Source organism: Macaca nemestrina, chromosome 10 (genome assembly GCF_043159975.1).
Source record: "Macaca nemestrina isolate mMacNem1 chromosome 10, mMacNem.hap1, whole genome shotgun sequence".
In the NCBI taxonomy this organism is placed as follows: Eukaryota; Metazoa; Chordata; class Mammalia; order Primates; family Cercopithecidae; genus Macaca; species Macaca nemestrina.
In genome coordinates, this window is record NC_092134.1 from 24,180,502 (window position 1) to 24,203,821 (window position 23,320).

General features: G+C 46.1%; 1 protein-coding gene across 4 annotated transcripts in view; it reads right to left on the reverse strand.

Moving 5' to 3' along the window:
- LOC105493456 (acetyl-CoA carboxylase beta) overlaps window positions 1-23,320 on the reverse strand; it is a 166,463-nt gene that overhangs the window by 140,206 nt on the left and 2,937 nt on the right. The window contains exons 1-2 of one of the 4 annotated variants that reach the window (XM_011761132.3): window positions 20,921-22,153; window positions 1,269-1,930 (exon numbers count right to left, since the gene is read on the reverse strand). In XM_011761132.3, coding sequence (XP_011759434.2) covers window positions 1,269-1,921 — 653 coding nt within the window. In that variant the 5' untranslated portion in view covers window positions 1,922-1,930; window positions 20,921-22,153. Of the gene's footprint in view, window positions 1-1,268; window positions 1,931-10,348; window positions 10,518-20,920; window positions 22,154-23,320 lie in introns of those variants that run through there. The other 3 variants (XM_011761128.3, XM_071071167.1, XM_071071168.1) reach the window with 3 other exon arrangements.

Sequence of the window (23,320 nt, forward strand, 5' to 3'; positions counted from 1 at the left end):
ATGAATGAATGAATGAATGGGCTGGGTGTGGTGGCTCATGCCTGTAATCCCAGCACTTTGGGAGACCGAGGCAGGAGGATTGCTTGAGTCCAGGGGTTGGAGACCAGCCCGGGCAATATGGTGAGATTCCCATTTCTACTTAAAAATTAGCTAGGTGTGGTGGTGCACACCTGTAGACCCAGCTGCCCAGGAGTGCACTGAGGTGGGAGGATTGCTTGAGCCCAGGAGTTTGAGGTTGCAGTGAGCTATGATCCTACCAGTACACTCAGCTAACAGAGTGACAGAGTAAGACCCTGTCTCAAAAAAAAAAAAAAAATGAATGAATCAATGTCTCTTTAGGAGGCAGAGAGAACTGCCCCTCCCTCTAGACTACCATCCTCACTTGTGGCTCTTGCCAGACTTGGCTTATTCATCTTAAACTATAACTACACACAAGGTCATCTTCCCCAACAAGGCTGAGGTCTTCTAGAAAGTCAATTTCATGGCATCGAGCCCTGTGCACACAGTAGATGCACGAGGAATGATTTCTTTCCTTTTTTTCTTTTTTGAGACAAGGTCTCGCCCTGTCAGACAGGCTGGAGTGCAGTGATGCCATCTCAGCTCACTGCAACCTCCGCCTCCTGGGTTCAAGCAATTCTCCTGCCTCGGCCTCCAAAGTAGCTGAGATTACAGGCACACGCCAGCATGCCTGGTGAATTTTTGTATTTTTAGTAGAAACAGGGTTTCACCATGTTGGCCAGGCTGGTCTTGAACTCCTGACCTCAAGTGATCCGCCTGCCTTGGCCTCCCAAAGTGCTGGGATTACAGGCATGAGCCACTGCGCCCAGCCTCAAGGAATGATTTTGAAAGGAGGGAGGGAGGGAGGGAGGCAAGGAAGGAAGGAAGATGGGAAGGAAGGAAGGAAGATAGGAAGATAGGAAGGAAGGAAGGAAGGAAGGAAGGAAGGAAGGAAGGAAGGAAGGAAGGAAGGAAGATAGGAAGGAAGGAAGGAAGGAAGATAGGAAGGAAGGAAGATAGGAAGGAAGGAAGGAAGGAAGATAGGAAGGAAGGAAGGAAGGAAGATAGGAAGGAAGGAAGGAAGGAAGATAGGAAGGAAGGAAGGAAGGAAGGAAGCTTCTGAGAAGGCTCGTGTCTTCTCCTTTTGTGCATAGCCACCCTTGAAGTCTTGGCATTAGCAAATGGCTTGACCAAGGTGGGTACAGATTGGAAGGGTGTGGACCCCACCTGAACTCTGCACTCCTCGGTTATAAGGAGAAAAGACACGTTACCTCATAGTGGGGACACGGGTCTCAGCTTCACCTGCGGTCAGAGCAGCCTCCAGGGACAGGGCCCCCAAGCTGGCCCGGCTGCCCTTCCTGGTAGACTCACGAGATGAGCCGGCAACAGAGTCCTCGTCGGAGGAGTAGTCATCAAAAGAGCCCAGGATGAAGTTGGTCATCAGCTGCCTCTTGATGTTTGCCTGCTTCCTGTCTTCTTTGGAGGGGGAGCCAGCTTGCTGGCCCTGGGGCCTGGCTGAGGAAGACAGGCCATTGGTATCTGGGGCCTCCAGACCTTGTGTCCCGGTCCTGTTGGCTTGGAGCTCTGGGGAGGGTGCTGCGTCACTGGAAGAAAGGGGGTTTTTTGGGGGCTTCTGGTGGGAGGGTGGCAGGGAGTTTCTCCGCCGACCAGCATCTTTGGGGCCTTTGTGGGAGGCTGGCTCGGCCTGGCTGGGAGTCTTGGGCAGAGAGTGGTCCTCCCCATTTCTCTGCGGTGTCTCCCCTGAGTTGTCAGAGGCTGGAAAGGGCTCCTGGCTCAGGATGAAGTTTGCTTCTGATGTACTCTTGGTGATTGGCTGGGAGTCCGTCATTTTCCCCCAGATTTTTAACCAGGAAAAGGTCAGACAGGAGAAAATCAGACAAGATAGACAAAGAAGAAAGACCATTCAGAAAATCTGTAAGGAGAAAAGGAGAGACATTTTAGGAATTACATAATCAAATGATTTCTCTCTTAAAGAAGCTAGTGGGGCGGGAGGCTGTCGGGGTGCTGTGTATTCCAGAAACACAGGACCGGGGGAGAGATGGGGTTCCCCTCCCTGCTCTGCCTGAAACATGCTTGGACATATTCCTTCACCCCTCTGGATCTTAGTTTCCTGCCTCTAATTTAGGTATAGCAACACTTGCTCAATGTACATCATAAACGTTTATGCGAGTGAGAACTAAATGAGGTAATAGTGTATGTTAAGGGACTTCATTCTGGCGGCATTATTCATAATGTAGAAATGTGAAAACAGCCCAAATATTTATTAACTGATGATTGTAGAAACAGAATCGATCGATCTATGGATAAACAGGTGGATCCAAACAATGGGACATTCTTCAGCCATAAAAAGAAGGCTGGCTGGGCACAGTGGCTCAGGCCTGTAATCCCAGCACTTTGGGAGGCTGGGGTGGGTGGATTGCTTGAGGCCAGGAGTTCAAGACCAGCCTGAGCAACATAGCGAAACCCCATCTCTACTAAAAATACAAAAATTAGCCAGGCTTGGTGGCATAATCCCAGCTATTCGGGAGGCTGAGGCATGAGAATCACTTGAACTCGGGAAGTAGAGGTTGCAGTGAGCCGAGATCATACCACTACACTCCAGTCTGTCAAAAAAAAAAAAAAAAGACCAGGCATGGTAGCTCACGCCTGTAATCCCAGCACTATGGGAGGCCGAGGCAGGTGGATCACGAGATCAGGAGATTGAGACCATCCTGGCTAAGACAGTGAAACCCTGTCTACTAAAAATACAAAAAATTAGCCAGGCATGGTGGCGGCGCCTGTAGTCCCAGCTACTCAGGAGGCTGAGGCAGGAGAATCGCTTGAACCTGGGAGGCGGAGGTTGCAGTGAGCCGAGATCATGCCACTGCACTCCAGCCTGGGCAGGAGAGTGAGAGTCCATCTCAAAAAAAAAAAGAAGAAGAAAGAAAGAGAATTGAAGGCCCAATACATGCTACAATGTGGATGAACCTTAAAAACTGCTAAGTTAAAGAAGCCAATCACAAAAGGTCACATGTTATACGATTCCAAGTATATGAAGTGTGCAGAACAGGCCAATCTTGAGAGACAGAAAACAGATTAGTGGTTGCCAGGACCTAGTGGGATGGGGGTGATGGCTACAGGGTGTAGGGTGTCTGTTTGGGATGAGGAAAATGTTCTAAAGCAGATTGAGGTGATGGTTGTACAACTCTACGAATATAGTTAAAAAACACTGACTTGTCCTTTACATGAGTGGATTGTATGCCATGTGACTTATCTCTTAAAACAGCTGGGCTTTTTTGTTTTTTTGTTTTGAGATGGAGTCTCGCTTTGCTGCCCAGGCTGGAGTGCAGTGCTGCAATCTCTGCCTCCTGGGTTCAAGCAATTCTCCTGCCTCAGCCTCCTGAGTAGCTTGGGCTACAGGCATGCACCACCACGCCTGGCTAATTTTTGTATTTTTGTAGAGACAGAATTTCACCATGTTGACCAGGCTGCTCTCTAACTCCTGACCTCAAGTGGTCCTTGGCTTCCTAAAGTGCTAGGATTACAGATGTGACCCACTGCACCCAGCCAAAGCTGTTATTTTTTTTAAAAAAGACTCTTAATTATATTCCACTTTATAAATGAAAGGGAATTGTTGCTTCTGTCATCATCATCATCATTCTAGTATTATTATCATATGGTCAGTCATCATCATGGCCCTGGAGGGAGGAAGGGCACCATCATCCGCACCGTGGGGTATGCTTACAACTAGCATAGAAGCCCAACAAGCCTCAGGAGTGTTTTCGGTTCCAGGGTCTAGACCATTGCCTGGTATGCGGTAAGGGCTTACAAGTGTGTGTTGAAAGAATGAACTCAGGTATTCCAATCTCTAACCCACACCGCTTTCTGTCACCCTAACTCTGCCCTACTAACGAATAGATCATTGTTATTCAAAGGAAATCTTGTTTTAAAAATGAGCCCAGCGCAGTGGCTCATACCTGTAATCCCAGCACTTTGGGAGGCTGAGACAGGCAGATCACCTGAGGTTGGCAGTTTGAGACCAGCCTGGCCAACATGGCGAAACCCTGTCTCTACTAAAAATACAAAAATTAGCTGGGCATGGTGGTGGGTGCCTGTAATTCCAGCTACTCGGGAGTCTGAGGCATGAAAATCACTTGAACATGGGAGGCGGAGGTTACAGTGAGCCGAGATCATGCAGCTGCACTCCAGCCCGGGCAACAGAGAGACTTTGTCTCAAAAAGAAAAGAAAAGCCTGGGAGGCGGAGGTTGAAGTGAGCCAAGATGCCACCACTGCACTCCAGCCTGGACAACACAGTGAGACCCTATTTCAAAAAAAAATTTTTAATGGGACCTCTGTCTATGTGTTGAAATATCTGAACCAATTTTGCCACAATTATATACTAGAAGCATTACAAAAGCAGGACCACAAAGCTCAGCAGGTCAATTTGGTATCTAAAAAACTTTTTTTTTTGAGTCAGAATCTCACTCTGTTGCCCAGGTGGGAGTGCAGTGGCGTAATCTCGGCCCACTGCAACCTCTGCCTCCTGGGTTCAAGAGATTCTTGAGCCTCAGCCTCCCTAGTAGCTTGGATTACAGGTGCCCATGACCATGCCAGGCTAATTTTTGTATTTTTTGTAGAGATGGGGTTTCACCATGTTGGCTCGGCTGGTGTCGAACTCCTGACCTCAAATGATCCGCCCTCCTCTGCCTCCCAAAGTGCTAGGATTACAGGCGTGAGACACTGCGCCCAGCCATAAAGCTTTGTCTTTTTAAATTTCAACACAATGTTTTTAAGGGAAGTGGAAAAGTTCTCAATATTTCCCAGAACTAAACAATCCACGTACTTCTTGCACACTTTCAGCAGCAGAATTTACTGATATGTTGCCAAGGCTATTTTCTAGGTAGTACACAGGGTCAGAAAGGTTTTTTCCTTTCAAAATCTTTTTTTTTTTTTTTTTTTTTAAGAAAAGTCAGTCAAGGGTGGCTCAATGTCAATGTAACATGCCACATTAATAGAACAAAGAAAAAAACCACATGATCATCCCAAATGATGCAGGAAAAGCATTTGACAAAATGCAACACTCTTTCATGATAACAACATTCAGAAAATTAGGAACAGAAAGGAACTGCAATATAATAAAGTACATTTATGAAAAATCCACAGCTAACATCATACTCAATGGGGAAAGACTGATAGCTTTACCCAGGAATAAGACAAGGATGCCCACTTTCACCAATGCTATTCAACACTGTACTGGAAGTTCTAGACAAAGCAATGAGACAATAAAATGAAATAAAATACATCCAAATTAGGAAGGAAGAAGTAAAGCCACCTCTATTCACAGATTACATGGTCCTATATGTAGAAAATGCCAGATAATACACACACAGAAAACCTTGGTATTGTAGAGGTAATAAAAATAATTAAGCAAAGTTGCAGGATACAAGGTAAATACACAAAAATAGTTGTGTTTCTATATACTAGTGGTAAATAATCTGAAAAGGAAATTAGGAAAACAATTCCATTTATAATAGCATTCAAAAGAATAAAACATCTAGAAATAAATATGTTTAATTTCAATTTTTCCTTTTTCTATTATTGCCTATCACACTGTTTCCTACCTAGAAATAAATTTAACCAAAGAAGTGAAAGACCTGTACACTGAAAACTACAAAACATTACTAAAAGAAATTAAAGAAGAATTAAATAAATGGAAAGACATACTTTGCTCATGGATTGGAAGACTTATTGTTAAGATGTCCATATTATCCAATGGAATATACAGATTCATATGGAATTTCAAGAGGCCCCAATCAGCCAAAACAATCTTAAAAAATAAGTTTGAGGATTCACATTTCCCAATTTGAAAACTTACTACAAAGCTACAGTAAACAAAACAGCATGGTATTTAGCATAAGATAGACACACAGACCAATGGAATAGAAACCTATACATCTATGGTCAATCTATTTTTGACATGGATATCAAGACCATCCAATGGAGAAAGAATCATCTCTTCAACACATGGTGCTGGGACAACTGGATTTCCACACGCACAAGAATAAAGTTGGACCCCTACTTCATACCACATAAAATCATTAACTCAAAATGGATCAAAGACCTAAATATAAAAGCTAAAACCATAAACCTCTTAGAAGAAAACATAGGAGTAAATCTTCATGACTTTGGATTTGGCAATCAGTTCTTAGATATGACACCACAAGTATGAGCAACATAAGAAAAAATAGGTAAATTGGACTTCATCAAGATTAAAAACTTTCGTGAATCATAGGATGCTATCAAGAAAGTGAAAAGATAACCTACCAAATGGGAGGAGCATTTGCAAACCATACATCTAATAAGAGTCTAGTATCCAGAATATATAAAGAGCTCCTAAAACTCAACAACAAAAAGACAAACAACCCAATTTTTAAGTGGACAGAGGACTTGGATAGACGTTGCTCCAATGAAGATATACAAATGGTCAATAAATAGATGAAAAGATATTCGACATGCTTAGGTGTCAGGAAAATGCAAATCATATAATCACAGTGAGATACCACTTCACATGCACTAGGATGGCTATAACCCAAAAGAGAGAGACAGAGAGAATAACAAGTGTTGGTGAAGAGGTACAGAAGTTGGAACTCTTAACCATTGCCAGTAGGAATTTAAAATGGTGGAGCTGTTGTGGAAAAGAGTTTGGTGGTACCTTAAAAAGTTGAACATAGAATTATCATATGATCCAGCAATCTCACTCCAAGGTATATCCCAAAAGAATTAAAAACAACGACTCAAACAAATACATAGCAGTACTATGGCTATCTTTCTGATGCCCATGCCTTGTTCTTAACCCAGGATTTCTCAACCATGGCACTACTGACATTTAGGGCTGGAAAATTCTTTGTGGTGGGGGCTGTCCTGTGCATTATACTATGTAGAGCAACACCCTTGACCTCTGCCTGTTTGATACCAGTAGCTTCTACCTCCATCAGCTGGGACAACCAAAACATCTCCAGACATTGACAAATGTCCCATGGGAGGCAAAACTGTCCTTTGGTTGTGAATCTCTGGTCTCAATCCCTCTGCCTAGTCCCTGCCTTCCCGTCTCCTTTTGCCTCTGAATGGTGAGCTGGGAACCTCTGGGGACAAAGTCTATTTCATGCTATTACTATTTCTCTTACACATAGTAAATTCTCAAGAAAATCTTTAAAATTGTCTGCAAGAAAGGTCCGAGTCCTGAAACAGCTGGCTCACACATGCCCTCAGGAAAAATTTTGAAATTAACAACTGGCAGAGAACATTGCCAAAAATGTTGCAAAAGCTGTCCTGGCTTCCCCAGAGGCCCAAGAGATTAAATCCTACATCCTCCCCAGGAAAGGAGGGTATACGGGGCCCCTCTAAACCTGACCCCTGCTGAGTGGCCACTCCCTCTCACGCCCTCTACTGGCCACAGTGGCCAAATGCTTTAGAAAGTCAGTAGTCCACTCCCTTGGGGCTCTCTGCCCAGCCCATCCTGGCCTAGCAGTCCGCCTGTGGGTACAGACTTCCATCATGGTGACACAGACAACATGGCATGGAAATGGCTTGTTTGGTTGTCTGTTCTCCCTGACCGACTGGGTGGTCCTTGGGGACGTGGACCAAGTGTCATTCATTTTGGATCCTTGTACCCAGCTTGGTGCTTGGCACAGAGTAAGAGCTCAAAAACTGTGTGCAAGCTGGGGGTGATGGCTACGTCTGTAATCCCAGCACTTTGGGAGGCCAAGGCCGGAGGCTCACTCGAGCCTGGGACATCAAGACTACAGTGAGCCATGATTGCACCACTGCACTCCAGCCTGGGCAACCAAGTGAGATCCTGTCTCAAACAAAACAAAACAAAACAAAACAAATGAAAAAAACTGTGTGCTGAAAAAATGAAAAAAAAAAAATATATATATATATATATATATATATGCACACACATTGAGCACCAACCAATGTCTTGAACCAAGCTGGAATTTTGATTTTTAAAGCTCTCATTTCTGAAACTGCATTCAGGAGCGCCAAGAGAATGAGCCAGGTATCTCCATGACAGTTTTGAAAGAGAGGGCTGAGGAGAACAACTCCTACAAATATGACCAATCTTAGGCAAATTTTAAATGTGCACATTTGAAATTGTGAGATATAAGAAACAGCAGGTACATAAAATAGATAGGATGGGCATCCCTCTACCCCAGTTAAAAAATACTTAAATTATTGCTTAGAAAAGTACAGCATCAAGGCCAGGCACGGTGGCTCATGCCTATAACCTCAGCATTTTCAGAGGCCAAGGCGGGCAGATCTCTTGAGCTCAGGAGTTTGCAACCAGCTTGGGCAACATGGCGAAACCCCGTCTCTACAAAAAATATAAAAATTAGCCATGGGCAGTGGTGTGTGCCTGTAGTCACAGGTACTCAGGAGGCTGAGGCAGGAGAATTGCTTGAGCTCAGGAGGGGGAGGTTGCAATGAGCCAAGATCACCCCACTGCACTCTAGCCTGAGCAACGAGAGAGAGAGAGCGAGAGAGAGAAAGAGAGAGATGTGCAGCATCAAGACAAAAATGTGCTACAACAGTTGTGAATTATGAGGCGTGAGAACATATTATTTACATTGATTCCTGTTGAAAAGCCAATCAAATTACGCAAGTTTTGCATGATGTAAGTTCTTCGGGAACTGGCTTAGAAAATCCTGGCTGGCTGGACAAATGGATGGCTGATTAACTGCAGACAGAAGGATGAGTAGGTGGTGCGTGGGGAGAGAAGGTGAGTGGATGAGTCGATGGGCAAGATGGTTAGACACACGCATGCCACGTGATAGAGGGATGGCAGGTGAAACTGCAAGCTGTGCAGCAGAGGCTCTGATGAATGCAGTGGCCAGCTCTCCTCCCCAGTTCACCCCTTCTCTCACTCTGCAAATCCGTTACAATCTGGTATTCCATTGGATCTAATAGCCCAAACCTTCCTTGCCAGGGTTACCTACATGAAAAACCTCAAAGCCTTTACTTTTTCTTTGCGGAGTAATGACGTGGGACCCAAAGATCACCCCACACAAGAACTTTTCCCAAGTGAATACACAGAGATAAATCAGGGAACTGTTTGAGAAAGCTACCAAAGAGACTCTCTGAGCCTCAGTTTCCTCATTTATAAAATGGGGATACGAATTCTCACCCCATTCACCTCACTGTTGCTCTATGAATAACATCTGTACCTATATAGCAACCACACACATAAGCCATCAAATTTGTGGAGTGTCTTCAAGCTCCCAAGACCCTTACCACCACCTCCCTCCAATCTTCAAAACACCCCCATGGGGCCGGGCGTGATGGCTCACACCTGTATTCCCAGCACTTTGGGAGGCTGAGGCAGGTGGATCACCTGAGGTCAGAAGTTTGAGACCAGCCTGGCCAACAAGGTGAAACCTCGTTCTACTAAAAATACAAAAAATAGCTGGGCATGGTGGCGCACGCCTGTAATCCCAGCTACTTGGGAGGCTGAGGCAGGAGAATCACTTGAACCCAGGAGGCAGAGATTGCAGTGAGCTTAGATCACACCACTGCACTCCAGCCTGGGTGACAGAGTGAGACTCCATCTCAAGAAAACAAAGGGACAACCCAATGGACATTATTATTGCCATTGTCATTATTTGACTTCCATTTTACAGTCTGGTAAACTGTGGATCAGTAACTTTCCCTTGTTTGTACCTTTTCCACTGTCCCACCACTGCAGTGAAGGTAAGTAAATTCCATAAGGCAGCAGGTGGTACAAGGAGTGTGTAGATATGATCCTAAAAGCAGACAGACACCTGGCTGTGTACCTTTAAGACACAGCCGCAGATCGACATGTAAACTAACGGTGCCAGATCGGGGGGCCGTGGTGAAGAATGAGCACTGATGGTGCAGTTTGATTCCATGAGCAGGAAAGGCCAGAGGAGCCCTTCCAGTGAAACTCTGTGGACGCTGTCGTGACAGGCTGCTGCCCTTCGCTGAAATAGCCCAGCTGACCTGAAAACCAGATGCCAGACAAAGCTATTTTTATGTCTTGCAAACCTAACCCAAGCAACAGCTGCCTGGTGAAAGAGCGATCGTCGCCTTCACCACAATGAACGCAAGAAACTGCTCAGTCCCGGTAAGTGCTGGCCAGTCACCAGGTAAGGGCAGGGCAAGGACGGGAGTCAGGAGTCTGTTTTCCAGATCCCCCGACAGCACACACATCCCCATGCCTCGAGAGGTCTTTGAAGGACAGAGGGGACAGAATGTCAGCACCCAGCAATCCCCATCCATGCTTGGATCTTTCCTCCTACCAAGATGAACTCCCCAGCACTTGTTGCCACTTACCGTCACTGGGGATGCAGCCACCAGCTCCATTCTTGAGTAAGGCTGACAGGCGCCCACAGGGTGACTAAAGGAACCCAGCTGGCAGAGTGTCACCTTTCAGCAGGAGGCTGGTGGCGTGCATCAGGCCATGGGGGCGGGGCTTGGACCGGCCAGCACTCCGACATGGGTGAGCATTCACCCAAGTTGTCAGTGCAGCATGCCTTTATCTGTCACCCGTAAATTTAAGCCATTTCAAAGGTCCTCCCTCAGCCTTCTCCTGACCTCAAGCTGAGGTAGTTAAGAGGCTATCTGCACTCCCAGGGGCTTCATGGGCTCGAGGGCCACCTCCCTCCGACTTGCCACATTACTGCACTTAGCCCTACTTTGCTGCTCATGCAATGGCCCTCTTGCCTAACTCTCTGTCTCCGGAATAGGCTTTAAACACTCCTGTAATCACAACAGCCCTGGGTAGACGGGAAAACAACATCGACAGATATTCCAAGGGGTTCATCTGTCAGACGCCTGACCAGAAGAGAGGGTGAGACTCAGGACAACTTGTGTTTGGCCATATTGGGCACGAATGGTCAGCTGGACACACAGGCCAGCCCAGGCAGGAAAGAGAAGCAACAGTATCGGGACGAAGAGGGGGTGGTCAAGGGCCCTCCAGCAAGTGGCACGATGTCCTTTTGCAAATTCAGAGATAATTAAACTGGTGGGGACAGGCCAAGTGTGGCTGCCAGGGCGTAAGAGGCTGACTGGCGGATGCCTTCACCCGCACTCAGCCTGCAGGTCTGGAGTGTCACAGATCAGAGTTTCTCAAAAACGACCTGCTGTAACCTATAGCTGAATGCGGGAAAGCACAAGGATCATCAAATCAGTGTGCTTGTTTCGTAGATAAGCAAACGGTGGCCAGGAGTTCACATGTGCAATCAGCCACACAGCCAAAGACTGAGACCAACCAAGACCCTCGGCTCTAGGCCAGCGCGTCCACTATATTGACGCATGATTGGCAGCCAAAGTCGACTGTCACCGGGCACCTTGTTCGGTCCCCTGGAAACTGACCTGGGTTCACATGTCGGTTCTGCCACTTACAAGCTGGGGAAGCCTTGGGCAAGTTAAACGCCCTCTCTGATCATCAGTCTCCTCATCTGCAAAATGGGGATAAGGATGGTACCTACATCATAGCTGGGTTGTTAAGAGTTCAATGAGTTCATCCCCCTGGGGCACTGAGTACAGTGCTGGGTGCAGTTGGGCTGTACACATCTGAGTCATCAGCATTCACCATCTGCACTCAGAGCACCTCAGGCAGTGTGAGCCACCGCTGCAGGACTCTGCCACCAATAGACAGTGTGATCTTGAACAAATCACCTCCCCTCTCCAAACCTCAGTGTCCTCATCTAGAAAAGGAGGCAAAATACCCAGCCTCACCTACCTTATTGGGAGAACCAACCAAGATTCATGTAGTCACTCAACATCAAATACAGCCTCCCCTTCCTGGTGCACCGAACAGAAAGAACCAGGCAGGTGATGGTGAGTGTGGCTTCTGCTGTGAGCATCTTCCTCCACTCATGGACAGAAAGGATTCACATTTGGTTCACAGCACCTGTCTGTCCTGGTCAGGTATCAGAGCCACTCTCCAAGGATCGGCCAGCCCAGGCAGGACAGGCAGATCCCACCATCAAAGACAGCTTCCCAGGCCTGCAGCCTGGAACTGCTTTGTGGGGTGGAGGGGGTGGTGCCCTGCAGGGGCAGGCATTTTTCCAAAGGGGAGAAGTCTCTGGGCTTTCAGCAGCATGGACCAAGCTGAATTAACATCCTATCTGTTCCCTGATCCAATGAAGATGCTCCCAAGGACTTTGGGTATGTTTGGGGGCCCAGGGAGACCACTTTTTAGGTTATTTCAGGAGAGGATTATTTTTTTAATGCCCACATAGGGGTTGAAGAAGGGAAGAAAGGAAATGTTGGGGAGTTTTGCAGGAAAGAGGAAGTGATTCCTAGTAAGTCACGGTGAGTGTTTTTCTGTGTTGCTGGCACGTATGTGGCCTATGACAGCCACTGTGCTAACAGCTTTACGTGCAGGGTCCTGCTCCTTTCATAGGCGAGGAAACCGAGGCTCAGTCATTCCCTAAGCCCACACTTTTAAGACCCACGTGGCCTCACTTTGGAGCCTGAGCTCCTAATTCTCACACTCTCCTGCTCTACATGCAGAATTTCTGTCCACAAACTCCAGGAAACATCCTAAGTGACTGTCAGGGTCACTGCTCTGTTTTTGAGTTGTGGGCTTGTTTTTAAATCTGTCTGTGTCCATTCTTTTTTATTTTTTATTAAGAAAGGGTCTTGCTTTGTCACCCAGGCTTGCCTCAAGTGATCCTCCCACTTTGGCCTCCCAAAGTGTTGGGATTACATGCCTGAGCCACTGTGCCCAGCCTGTGTCCATTCTTTTTTTTTTTTTTTTTTTTTTGAGACGGAGTCTCACGCTGTTGCCCAGGCTGGAGTGCAGTGGCGCGATCTCGGCTCACTGCAAGCTCCGCCTCCTGGGTTCATGCCATTCTCCTGCCTCAGCCTCCTGAGTAGCTAGGACTACAGGCGCCTGCCACCGCGCCCGGCTAATTTTTTGTATTTTTAGTAGAGACGGGGTTTCACTGTGGTCTCGATCTCCTGACCTTGTGATCCGCCCGCCTCGGCCTCCCAAAGTGCTGGGATTACAGGCTTGAGCCACCGCGCCCGGCGCCTGTGTCCATTCTTAAGGAACTTAAAATGCCACAAAGAAATAAGCAATGTTTATTTGTCAATTGATAATTTATTAAGTTGACCAGGCACAGTGGCTCATGCCCGTAATCTCAACATTTTGGGAGGCCAAGGTGGGAGGATTGTTTGAGCCCGGGAGTTCAGGACCAGCCTGGGTAACATAACGAGACCCCTGTCTTGGAAAACAAATTAATTAATTAAATTGGGGGGAAAAAGTCCATCTATTACTGCTTAAAAAAAACAAAAATACTTCTCTAGATTTTGGGTTCTTCTTCTTGGAAAGGCTTTGGGGGAGATAGGTATGTTCTGCCCAAATAAAGAAAAACTTTAAAAATTAAAATCTAATTGCTGACTGGGTGCAGTGGCTCATGCCTGTAATTCCAGCACTTTGGGAGGCTGAGGCAGGCAGATTACTTGAGTTTGGGAGTTCGAGACCAGCCTGGCCACCATAGTGAAACCCCGTCTCTACTAAAAATACAAAAAATTAGCTGGGTATGTTGGTGGACGCCTGTAATCCCAGCTACTTGGGAGGCTGAGGCAGGATAACCATTTAAACCCAGGAGGTGGAGGTTGCAGTGAGCCGAGATTGCTCCATTGCACTCCAGCCTGGGCAACAAGAGTAAAACTCCATCTAAAAAAAAAAAGGAGAAAAAAAGACCAAAAAAATTCGCCAGGTATGGTGGCAGGCAGCTGTAATCCCAGCTACTGGGGTGCTGAGGCAGGAGAATCACTTGAACCCGGGAAGCAGAGTTTGCAGTGAGCTGAGATTGTGCCACTTCACTGCAGTCTGGGTGACACAGCAAGACTCTGTCTCAAAAAGAAAAAAAAAAAAAGATCTAATTGCTAGAATCTCAGAAAAGCCACATCTAGAAGGCAGTTCAGAGAAGACACCTTCCAGGTTGAAGACAGACGTGAGGGAGAGCAAAAAGTAAAGGACATCTGCACTGGGACTTTGAAGGTTGAATAGGAGCTCACCAGGCTGCCAAGGGACCAGGACATCTCAAGCAGAATTTACTCTTGGGGACTCTGCCAAAGTTCCTAAAGCAGGAGCTGTGATTAGCATATCAGTTGTGTTGCGAAGGATGATCCTTTAAGATTTTTGCATCTGAAGAAGATATGTGACAACTTTTAGCTGGCAGTGGTGGGAGGTCTACCCTCCCTGCGAACTGGAAGACTTGAAAAGGCACACCCCCTGGTGTGATCCAAGAACCTCACCTTCCCCTGCAACTGTGCTTGATGGCACTGGTGACACACCATGCTCCCTTACCCCAGAGGAACGAATGTTCGGGCACAGCAAAATAATTGTAACTGTCATCTCTAGGAATATAGGGAGTGAGTCTGCTCCCTGACACTCCCTGACTGCAAATACTAACAGCTTTATTCTTTTTTTTTTTTTTTGAGGCAGGTTCAGGATCTGTCACCCAGACCGGAGTGCAGTGGCGTGATCTCGGCTCACTGCAACCTCTGCCTCCCAGGCTCAAGCCATCCTCCCACTTCAGCCTCCAGAGTAGCTGGGACTACAGGCATGTGAGACGGGATCTCACTGTTGCCCAGGCTAGTCTTGAACTCCTGAGTAAGAGCTTTATTCTGAAAATTAATAATACCAATAATGCCTTCCATTGTAAGCATCTTGTTTACACGTATCCCATTTCACACATGAGAATCCAATGTCCAGAGAGGTGGAGTGACTTGTTCGAAGTCACACAGCTTGAAGGTATACATGGCATTCAACGCTGGGCTACCTGACTCTAAAGCTCGATTTGTCATAGGTGGAGGTGACCGGGTCATTGATTCAATTGTTTAATGGGCTACCCTATTGGATTGGTGGAATCGGAGTCTGAAAAAGACACCCAAAGAGGGTCAGCAGTTCTCAAACTTACATGTCAGAGCATCTGGGTCTTCAGTGAATCCCAGCCAGTACCACTAGAGTAAGCAAAAGATTACTACATCTCTGGTTTTGTGCCGAATCCCAAACCACTCCATCCTAGAGTTGAGTTTGGGTGTACAGCATTCAAGGCCTCTGATTTTGGAACAACTTCAGGGAGCAAAACATATTTAAGAGAAGTCTATACATTTCAGCTTCTCCCTCAGCCAGGAAATTACTCAAATGATTGAGTCTCCCAGGGCCCTCTGAGAATACAGACCCAGAAAGATGCCCATCCGCAATGCCTGGTACACTGTAAGTGCTCTTTTTCCTTTCTTCTTTTTTTTTTTTTTTTTTTTTTTTTTGTGTGTGTGTGTGTGTGTGTGTGTGTGTGTGTAGAGACAAGGTCTCTCTCTGTCACCCAGGCTGGAGTCCAGTGGCACAGTCATAACTTGCTGCAGCCTCAAACTCCTGGGACCAAGCAATCCTCCTGTTTTAGCCTCCCAAATAGCTGAGACTACAGGTGCACACCACGACACCTAGCCAATTTTTTTTTTATATTGTGTAGAGACAGGGTCTTTCTATGTTGCCCAGGCTTGTCTTGAACTCCTGTCCTTAAGCAATCTTCCCACCTCTGCCTCCCAAAGTGCTAGGATTACAGGCATAAGCCACATGCCTGGCTCAAATCAAATTCTTGATGTGGTGAATCTGCCATCTCAGGCAAAACTGGCCTGAATGGTTCCAGATCAGCCCCTGCCTTGAAGGAAAGTAAGAGGAGCCATTTTTCCACCTCCAGTGGAAAACATGCTCCGCTGTCTAAAGGCCTATCACTTGAATTATCCCTCCAGAAATTGCTGAAGTCATTTCCCACTGAAAGGAACCAGGACTCCTTGGAGAAATGGCTGATTCTAGGGCTGGGGCAGAAATGTACATGATGAGCTGAGATATCTTCCTGCCTGAAAACAAGGACCCTCCAGAGGCATGGCATGCCAAAAAGAGGCTGCAAACGGATGATGACTGCAGTGGATTGAAACACATCAAAATATCTTTTAAAACCATGAGGTCGTAACACCACTCAAAACAAAAACAACTCGTTGATACTTTTCATGGCTGCTAGGCCACTCATTACTCTGAAAATAGACTTACCCGCCGCCCTCCGCCCCCCAAAAAAGGACATAATCAACCATGTACTCTGCCTTTCAGGGACTGTATTTCAGGGTAAGCAAATGGTTGAGGAAAGTCGTGTAGTATAGAACAATGAGAGTTGGGCTGGGCACAGTGGCTCATGCCTGTAATCCCAGCTCTTTGGAAGGCCAAGGTGGGAGGATCGCTTGAGCTCAGGTTTGAGACCAGCATAGGCAACATAGTGAAACCTCATCTATATCGAAAATACATAAAATTAGCCAGGCATGGTGGCGAGCACCTGTGGTCCCAGCTACTCAAGAGGCTGAAGCAGGAGGATCGCTTGAAACTGAAAAGTTGAGGTTGCAGTGAGCCAAGATCGTGTCACTGCACTCTAGCCTGGGTGACAGAGAGAGACCCTGTCTCAAAAACCAAACCAAACCAAAACAAAACAAAACCCCAGAAACAACATCAAAGAAAAACAACAGGAGCTAATAAGCACAGAAAGACTGATGGAAGTAGAAAATGACTACAGTAATGAAACAATAATCTGGGCTTTGCTCAGCAGCAGCTTGTAAAGTCATTTGGCAAGAGGGTGACAGGGAACTTTACGATGGAGGTCAGACTGATACCCTAAACTCACTAATGAACCAACATCACTAAAAGTAGGATAACTGAACTTTATGTTCTTGACATGATACAAGAGAAAACACAGAAAAACACTTTCAAAATACTCCTGCCAAGGATCTGCACCTGAATTTATTCAAGCCTCTTGACCTAGTACTTATTTATAGGTGCAGAAGAACATGTTAGATGACACTTGGAAGATGCAATCAGCCAAATCCAGAATATGGAAAATTCTATGAGACAAATGACCCAGTTTCAATAAGTAACTGGCATTTAATAAAGGGAGTTGCTGATTATTACAGATGAGAAGAGACTTAAGAGAACCCCTGTGGGTCCTGATTTGAATAAAACCGTTCAAAGACATCTTTGAGACACCTGGAGGACAGTCAGCATGAACTAGGTACTAGATTAAGGAATTATCATTCATTGTATTAGATAGATATAATTATGGCAATGGTTTAAAAAAAAAAAAACCAACCTCATGTCTTTTAGAGATGTGTGCTAATGTATCATGGGGAAAACAGTGTGATATCTGGCTCTGAGAATTGCTTGAAAATACTCTGGCGGCCAGATACAGTGACTCACATCTGTAATCCCAGCACTTTGGGAGGCCAAGGCAGGAGGATCACTTGAGCCCAAGAGTTCAAGACCAGCCCGAGCAACATGGCAAACCCTGTTACCTAAAAAAAAAAAAAAAAAAAAAATTAGCCAGGCATGGTGGCATGTCCCTGTAGTTTCAGTTACTCTGGAGGCTGAGATGGGAGCCCAGGGTAGTAGAGGCTGCAGTGAGCCGAGATCGTGCCACTGCACTCCAGCCTGGGCAACAGAGCAAGACCCTGTCTCTTTTTTTTTGAGACAGAGTCTCATTCTGTCACCCAAGCTGGAGTGTAGTGGCACGATCTCCGCTCACTGCAACCTCTGCCTCCCAGGTTCAAAAGATTTTCCTAGCCGGGCGCGGTGGCTCAAGCCTGTAATCCCAGCACTTTGGGAGGCTGAGACGGGCGGATCACAAGGTCAGGAGATCGAGACCATCCTGGCTAACACGGTGAAACCCCGTCTCTACTAAAAAATACAAAAAAAAAAGCTAGCCGGGCGAGGTGGCGGGCGCCTGTAGTCCCAGCTACTCGGGAGGCTGAGGCAGGAGAATGGCGTGAACCCGGGAGGCGGAGCTTGCAGTGAGCTGAGATCCGGCCACTGCACTCCAGCCCGGGTGACAGAGCAAGACTCCGTCTCAAAAAAAAAAAAAAAAAAAAAAGATTTTCCTGCCTCAGCCTCCTGAGTAGCTGGGATTACAGGTGCATGCCACCAGGCTCGGCTAATTTTTGTATTTTTTGTAGAGATGGGGTTTTTTCATGTTGGCCAGGCTGGTCTCAAACTCCTGGCCTCAAGTGATCTGCCTGCTTCGGCCTCCCAAAGTGCTGGAATTACAGATGTGAGTCACCACGCCCGGCCGAAGACCCTGTCTCACCTCAAGTGATCTGTCTCCTCAGCCTCCCAAAGTGCTGGGATTATAGGCATGAGCCACTGTGTCTGGTCTGAAGGGACCTTTTCTATGTGTAGTTGTTTTCTGAGGGACCAGCATGGGTCGGAGTGGCTAAGGTATGAGCCCGGAAAGCAGGACTTCTGGAGTACAGCAGACGTGGGTGGAGGCCTTGCCATTTGTTATCTGATTGGCCTGAGCCCATCATGGAAATTCTCTGAACCTTGGTTTCCTGGCCTGTGGAATGGAATAAATAAAACCTCCTTCCTAGGATTGTCATCAGAATTATGTGAGATTCCATAATTATGAATACCTGGGGTATGCCAACTACCCAATAATCAATCCCTTGGTTTCTCTGCTGTGCCCAGCCTGGATTCTCTGATACAAAGATCCCCGGATTCCTGGAATAAATGAACACGGTCTATCTTCCTAGAAAATCACCTTACTCTACGGTAATAAATTTACTATTATCATTGCAAACAGAGAGATCTATTAGGATTGAATGTGAAATGTGCATGCATTTTTCGGATCAAATGCAAGATTTCTAACTGTGTTTCCTGGTTTCCCTGGGTACAGGTGAACTCTAAAGTAAGAAGTCACTGAATCACAAATTCAGAGGAAGCATAAGAACAAGGTATTCCAGGCTGGGTGCAGTGGGTCATGCCCGTAATCCCAGCACTTTGGGAGGCCAAGGTGAGCAGATTACCTGAGATCAGGAGTTCCAGACCAGTCTGGCCAACATGGCAAAACCCCATCTCTACTAAAAATACAAAAAATTAGCTGGGCGTGGTAGTGCTTGCCTGCAATCCCAGCTACTCGGGAGACTGAGACTGAGGAATTGGTTGAACCTGGGAAGCAGAGGTTGCAGTGAGCCGAGATCGCGCCACCGCACTCCAGCCTGGGTGACAGGACGAGACTCTGTCTCAAAAAAAAAAAAAAAAAAAAAAAAGAATAAGGTATTCCAAAGTTTCTACTGGGATAAGACTTTGAGGAAACCTCGATTTCAAAAGATTAAAATGTTTACTTCCCCACGAAGATTGGGTATCTCATGTAATGTAATACTCGAATTTCTGTCTCAGACCTAAAGGTATTGAAAGTATGAGCAAGTTTACACAACACCTGAGCAGGAGCAAATAAAACTCTGAAGAGCTTCTGAAAGAAAGTTACAGATTGGAGATATTTTCATCTCTAAATCACATGAATTAGGATTGGCTGGGTCTTTCCACTTAAAACTTGGAGAAGTCATAAAAAGAAATCTTGTAAAGAACTCCACGTCACTGTTAGCAGAATCATGCAATTTATAAAATGATATCCTCAACTTTCAGTTTTTAAATTGCAAGTCCCGTGTCCCGGGAATTCCCCAGTCCTGAGAAAACTGGGATGGTTGGTCACCCAACCTATATGGATGCCCGTTGACATTAAAAAGTAAAAGTAATCACAATAGACATGAGGGAGATAGTTGTGTACAGTGTGAGTGCACAGAATAAAAGGTCTAGGGGGTGTATACCAAAATGTGCACAGTGGCTACCTGGAGGAGGAGGGTTAGACAGGAACAACAGAGGGAGGAGACTTTTGCACGGTGCTGCATGACCTTTTAACTTGCATATTATTTTGCAATGCGTTTTTTAAACATTTAAAGAAAGTCATGTCTTCCTAGGAATATAGGATATAGGACCACTACAAATGCTTTACTGTTAGTCTCGTTTTCTTCTTCTTCTTTTTTTTTTTTTTTTGAGACAGAGTCTTGCTCTGTCACTCAGGCTGGAATGCAGCCTGAGTGTGATTTTAGCTCACTGCAACCCCTACCTCCTGGGTTCAAGCAATTCTCCTGCCTCAGCCTCCCAAGTAGCTGGGATTACAGGCGCCCGCCACCACATCTGGCTAATTTTTATATTTTTAGTAGAGATGGGGTTTCGCCATGTTGGCCAGGCTGGTCTCGAACTCCTGACCTCAAGAGATCTGCCCGCCTCAGCCTCCCAAAGTGCTGGGTGGCGTGAGCCACCGTGCCCGGCCTTAGTCCACTTTATTTATTATTTTTTGTATGTGTGTGTGATGGTATTTCACTCTTGTTGCCCAGGCTAGAGTGCAATGGCGTGATCTTGGCTCACGACAATCTCCGCCCACGGGGTTCAAGCGATTCTCCTACCTCAGCCTCCTGAGTAGCTGGGGTTACAGGCATGTGCCACCACACCCGGCTAATTTTTTGTATTTTTAGTAGAGATGGGGTTTCTCCATGTTGGTCAGGCTGCTCTTAAACTCCTGACCTCAGGTGATCTGCCTGCCTCAGCCTCCCAAAGTGCTGGGATTACAGGCATGAGCCACCACGCCTGGCCCATTAGTCTGCTTTAAAATAAATAAATAAATAAATAAATAAATAAATAAATAAATAAACAAACAAACAAACCATTTGAAGAAACAGAAACAGAATATTATTCCTTAAGACAGTAGCTTTGGAGGCAAAAAATCCAAACAACATAGAACTGTTTATAAAACGTTGTGGAACTTATATGGAAGCATGTCCAGGGATCCACACCACCATTTATAGAAGCAAAGAAAGGCCCTTTTCTTTCATCTGCATTACATTTCGAGGTCATCTGATCAGCTTCCTTCAAACATGACAGGAGTCATTTTTCCCCAGGGATCCCAAGTGCACGCCTTCGTACAGGGTCTGCTCTCACTATACAACAGGTTCGAATTTACCTGGACGCTGGCAGAATGGTCTGGGACCCCGGGGAGGGGTGAGCTGACTTACCACTTTCTTCCTGCCGCTTTTCTCTTGCCATGTCCTCCCAACCGTGCATTCAGGGTTACATTTTCCAGGTTCCGTGTTTGCTGAGGGCCTGAATCTAAGCCTGCTAGCTGCTTACTGTGGGAACTGCAAATGTCACTTTTAGATTAACCAGCTCCTGCTGTTTAAAAATATCCCTGGAGCACTTAACCTTCAAAGCAGCAACAACCCAGGGCAAAGACAAGAAAGATCCCACGCCACACCACTTGCGCAGCCCTGGCTACTCCTGGGGGAGTTCTGCTATCTGCTTTTTAATCCCATAACTCGCTTTATTTCATAATTCTTCGCTATTGAAGCCACGAGGAATCTAAAGTCCATGTTGTCGTAAGCATTAGGCACAAAGTCATTTGGGCCCTCCTGTGACATGCTGAAAATTAACTGCCTACAGGTGTTGGTTATTTGAGAAGCCCCCGGTGAAAACCGTGAATGGGAAGGTGACGATGGCTATCAGGTCACCTGGCTTCTCTCCCCTGAAAAGATCTGGCGAAACTCTCTCGAATCATGCCACTTAATGGAATGTTTCCAATTTCTTGTGACGTGGGGATAAAAGAAAAAAACAGCTCCATTCCCACATTCTCATTCAGGGTCGACTGGCTCTTGCTAGGGTTGAGCAGAGAAGAGGAAATTCAGCACACACTGCAGTTACACAGTGTTCTGCAACGTGGGGAGGGCTGGCATGTGGGACAAAGGTCGCCTCTAAGGCCCAGCTGGAGCAGCCCAGCCAACTAGGCAGCAGGAAAGCGGAGACCACATAGGAGCACATTGTGCTCAGGCAACAGGGAAGGGGGAACAGCAGTTCAGTGGCCCCACTTCCTGCCAACAAGGATGGCCTTACTAAACAGCAAGTGGAGAAACTGGCGAGAGCGCTGAGCACGGGATCTGTGCAAAACGGTTTAAATGGAAATTGCTACTGGGGCTGGTGCAGCCTGTTCACAGCTACTTCGTTTCTGGGCTTACTTTCCAGTAAGGAACGGCCATTGAATATCGGACTTCTTGGGATTTTCTCCACTGGACTTGGAAGCACGTGCTCTGGAAACCCCAGCGTTATCAGCTGTAACCTCACAGCACCAGGTACACGTTACAGGAACCGGGGGTGAAGGAATGCGGGTCAAATGCCTGCACAGTGCCCGGCCCGTGTCATATGTTCTCTAGCCACAGTAGCCCTTGTGATGGCTCTTAGACTATTTATTAAGACAACAAAAGAGGTGACTCTCAAACAAACCTATGTTTCCAGGGACAGCCATCTGTGATTCAAGGACATTTTTATAAAATTCCATTGAAAAAAATTCTTAGGCTTCTAACTTCATGACATGAAAAAAAAAAATCTTTCCCAATGATTCCAAATCATCATGATCTAGGCAGGATGTTGACAGTGGCAGGACTATTAGGCTTTGAAATCAAGCTGATGTGGGTTGGAATCCTCCCTCCATTAGCCATGACTTTGAGCAAATGGCTGAGCTTCAGTGTCCTGATCAGCTACTTCACCATATGGGTGAGAAAATGAAATGATTTAGATTGAGCTTCTGGCGCAGGGGCTTACTCATGACAAGCACTTAATATCCTTCTAATGAAATTCATTACATTCAAAAAGACTAGACATACCCATACGTACGGATGAAGAACTCTGCAGTGATTCAGTTCTCCCTAGATACTATCTCTTTCTTTAAGACACAGGTATTTTCTAGAATATAATTGGAAGGTTTGAAACCAAAGTTATTAATAAACACTTTCCATCAAACACAAGAACAGGAATAGAAATATATTTCTTCAAGCAGCTCTTAGTTTCAGAAAGTCACAGGTATCAAGTTACATTTTTTGTTTTGTTTTAGAAATGGGAACTTGCTCTGTTGCCCAGGCTGGATGGAGTACAGTGGCATGATCATAGCTCACTGCAGCCTCGAACTAGGCTCAAATGATCCTCCTGCCTCAGCTTCCCAAGTAGCCAGAACTACAGGCACACACCACCTCTGTTTAATTAAAAAAAAAATTTTTTTTTAAGAGACAAGGTCTCATTATGTTGCCCAGGTTGGTCTTGAACTCCTGGCCTAAAGCGATCTTCCTGCCTCGCCTCCTAAAGCACTGGGATTACAGGTGTGAGCCACTGTGCCTGGCCCCAAAAAAATTATTAAGTGGTCTAACAAAACAAGGCACCTGGAAAGAAATCACCAGTTCTGCTGCAAACCAGACCCTCTATGAGAATTCAGATGCCTTCCTCCACCAATTAAATCAGAATTTCCAGGGATGGAGTCTGGCTTTTGTATGTTTTAGTTTCTCTAGGCTGGAGGAGCACTAGCTTCTTGTTGGAAGGCTCCCTACCTTCCTCTCCCACACCCTCACCCCAAACATCATTAAGAGAGACAAAAG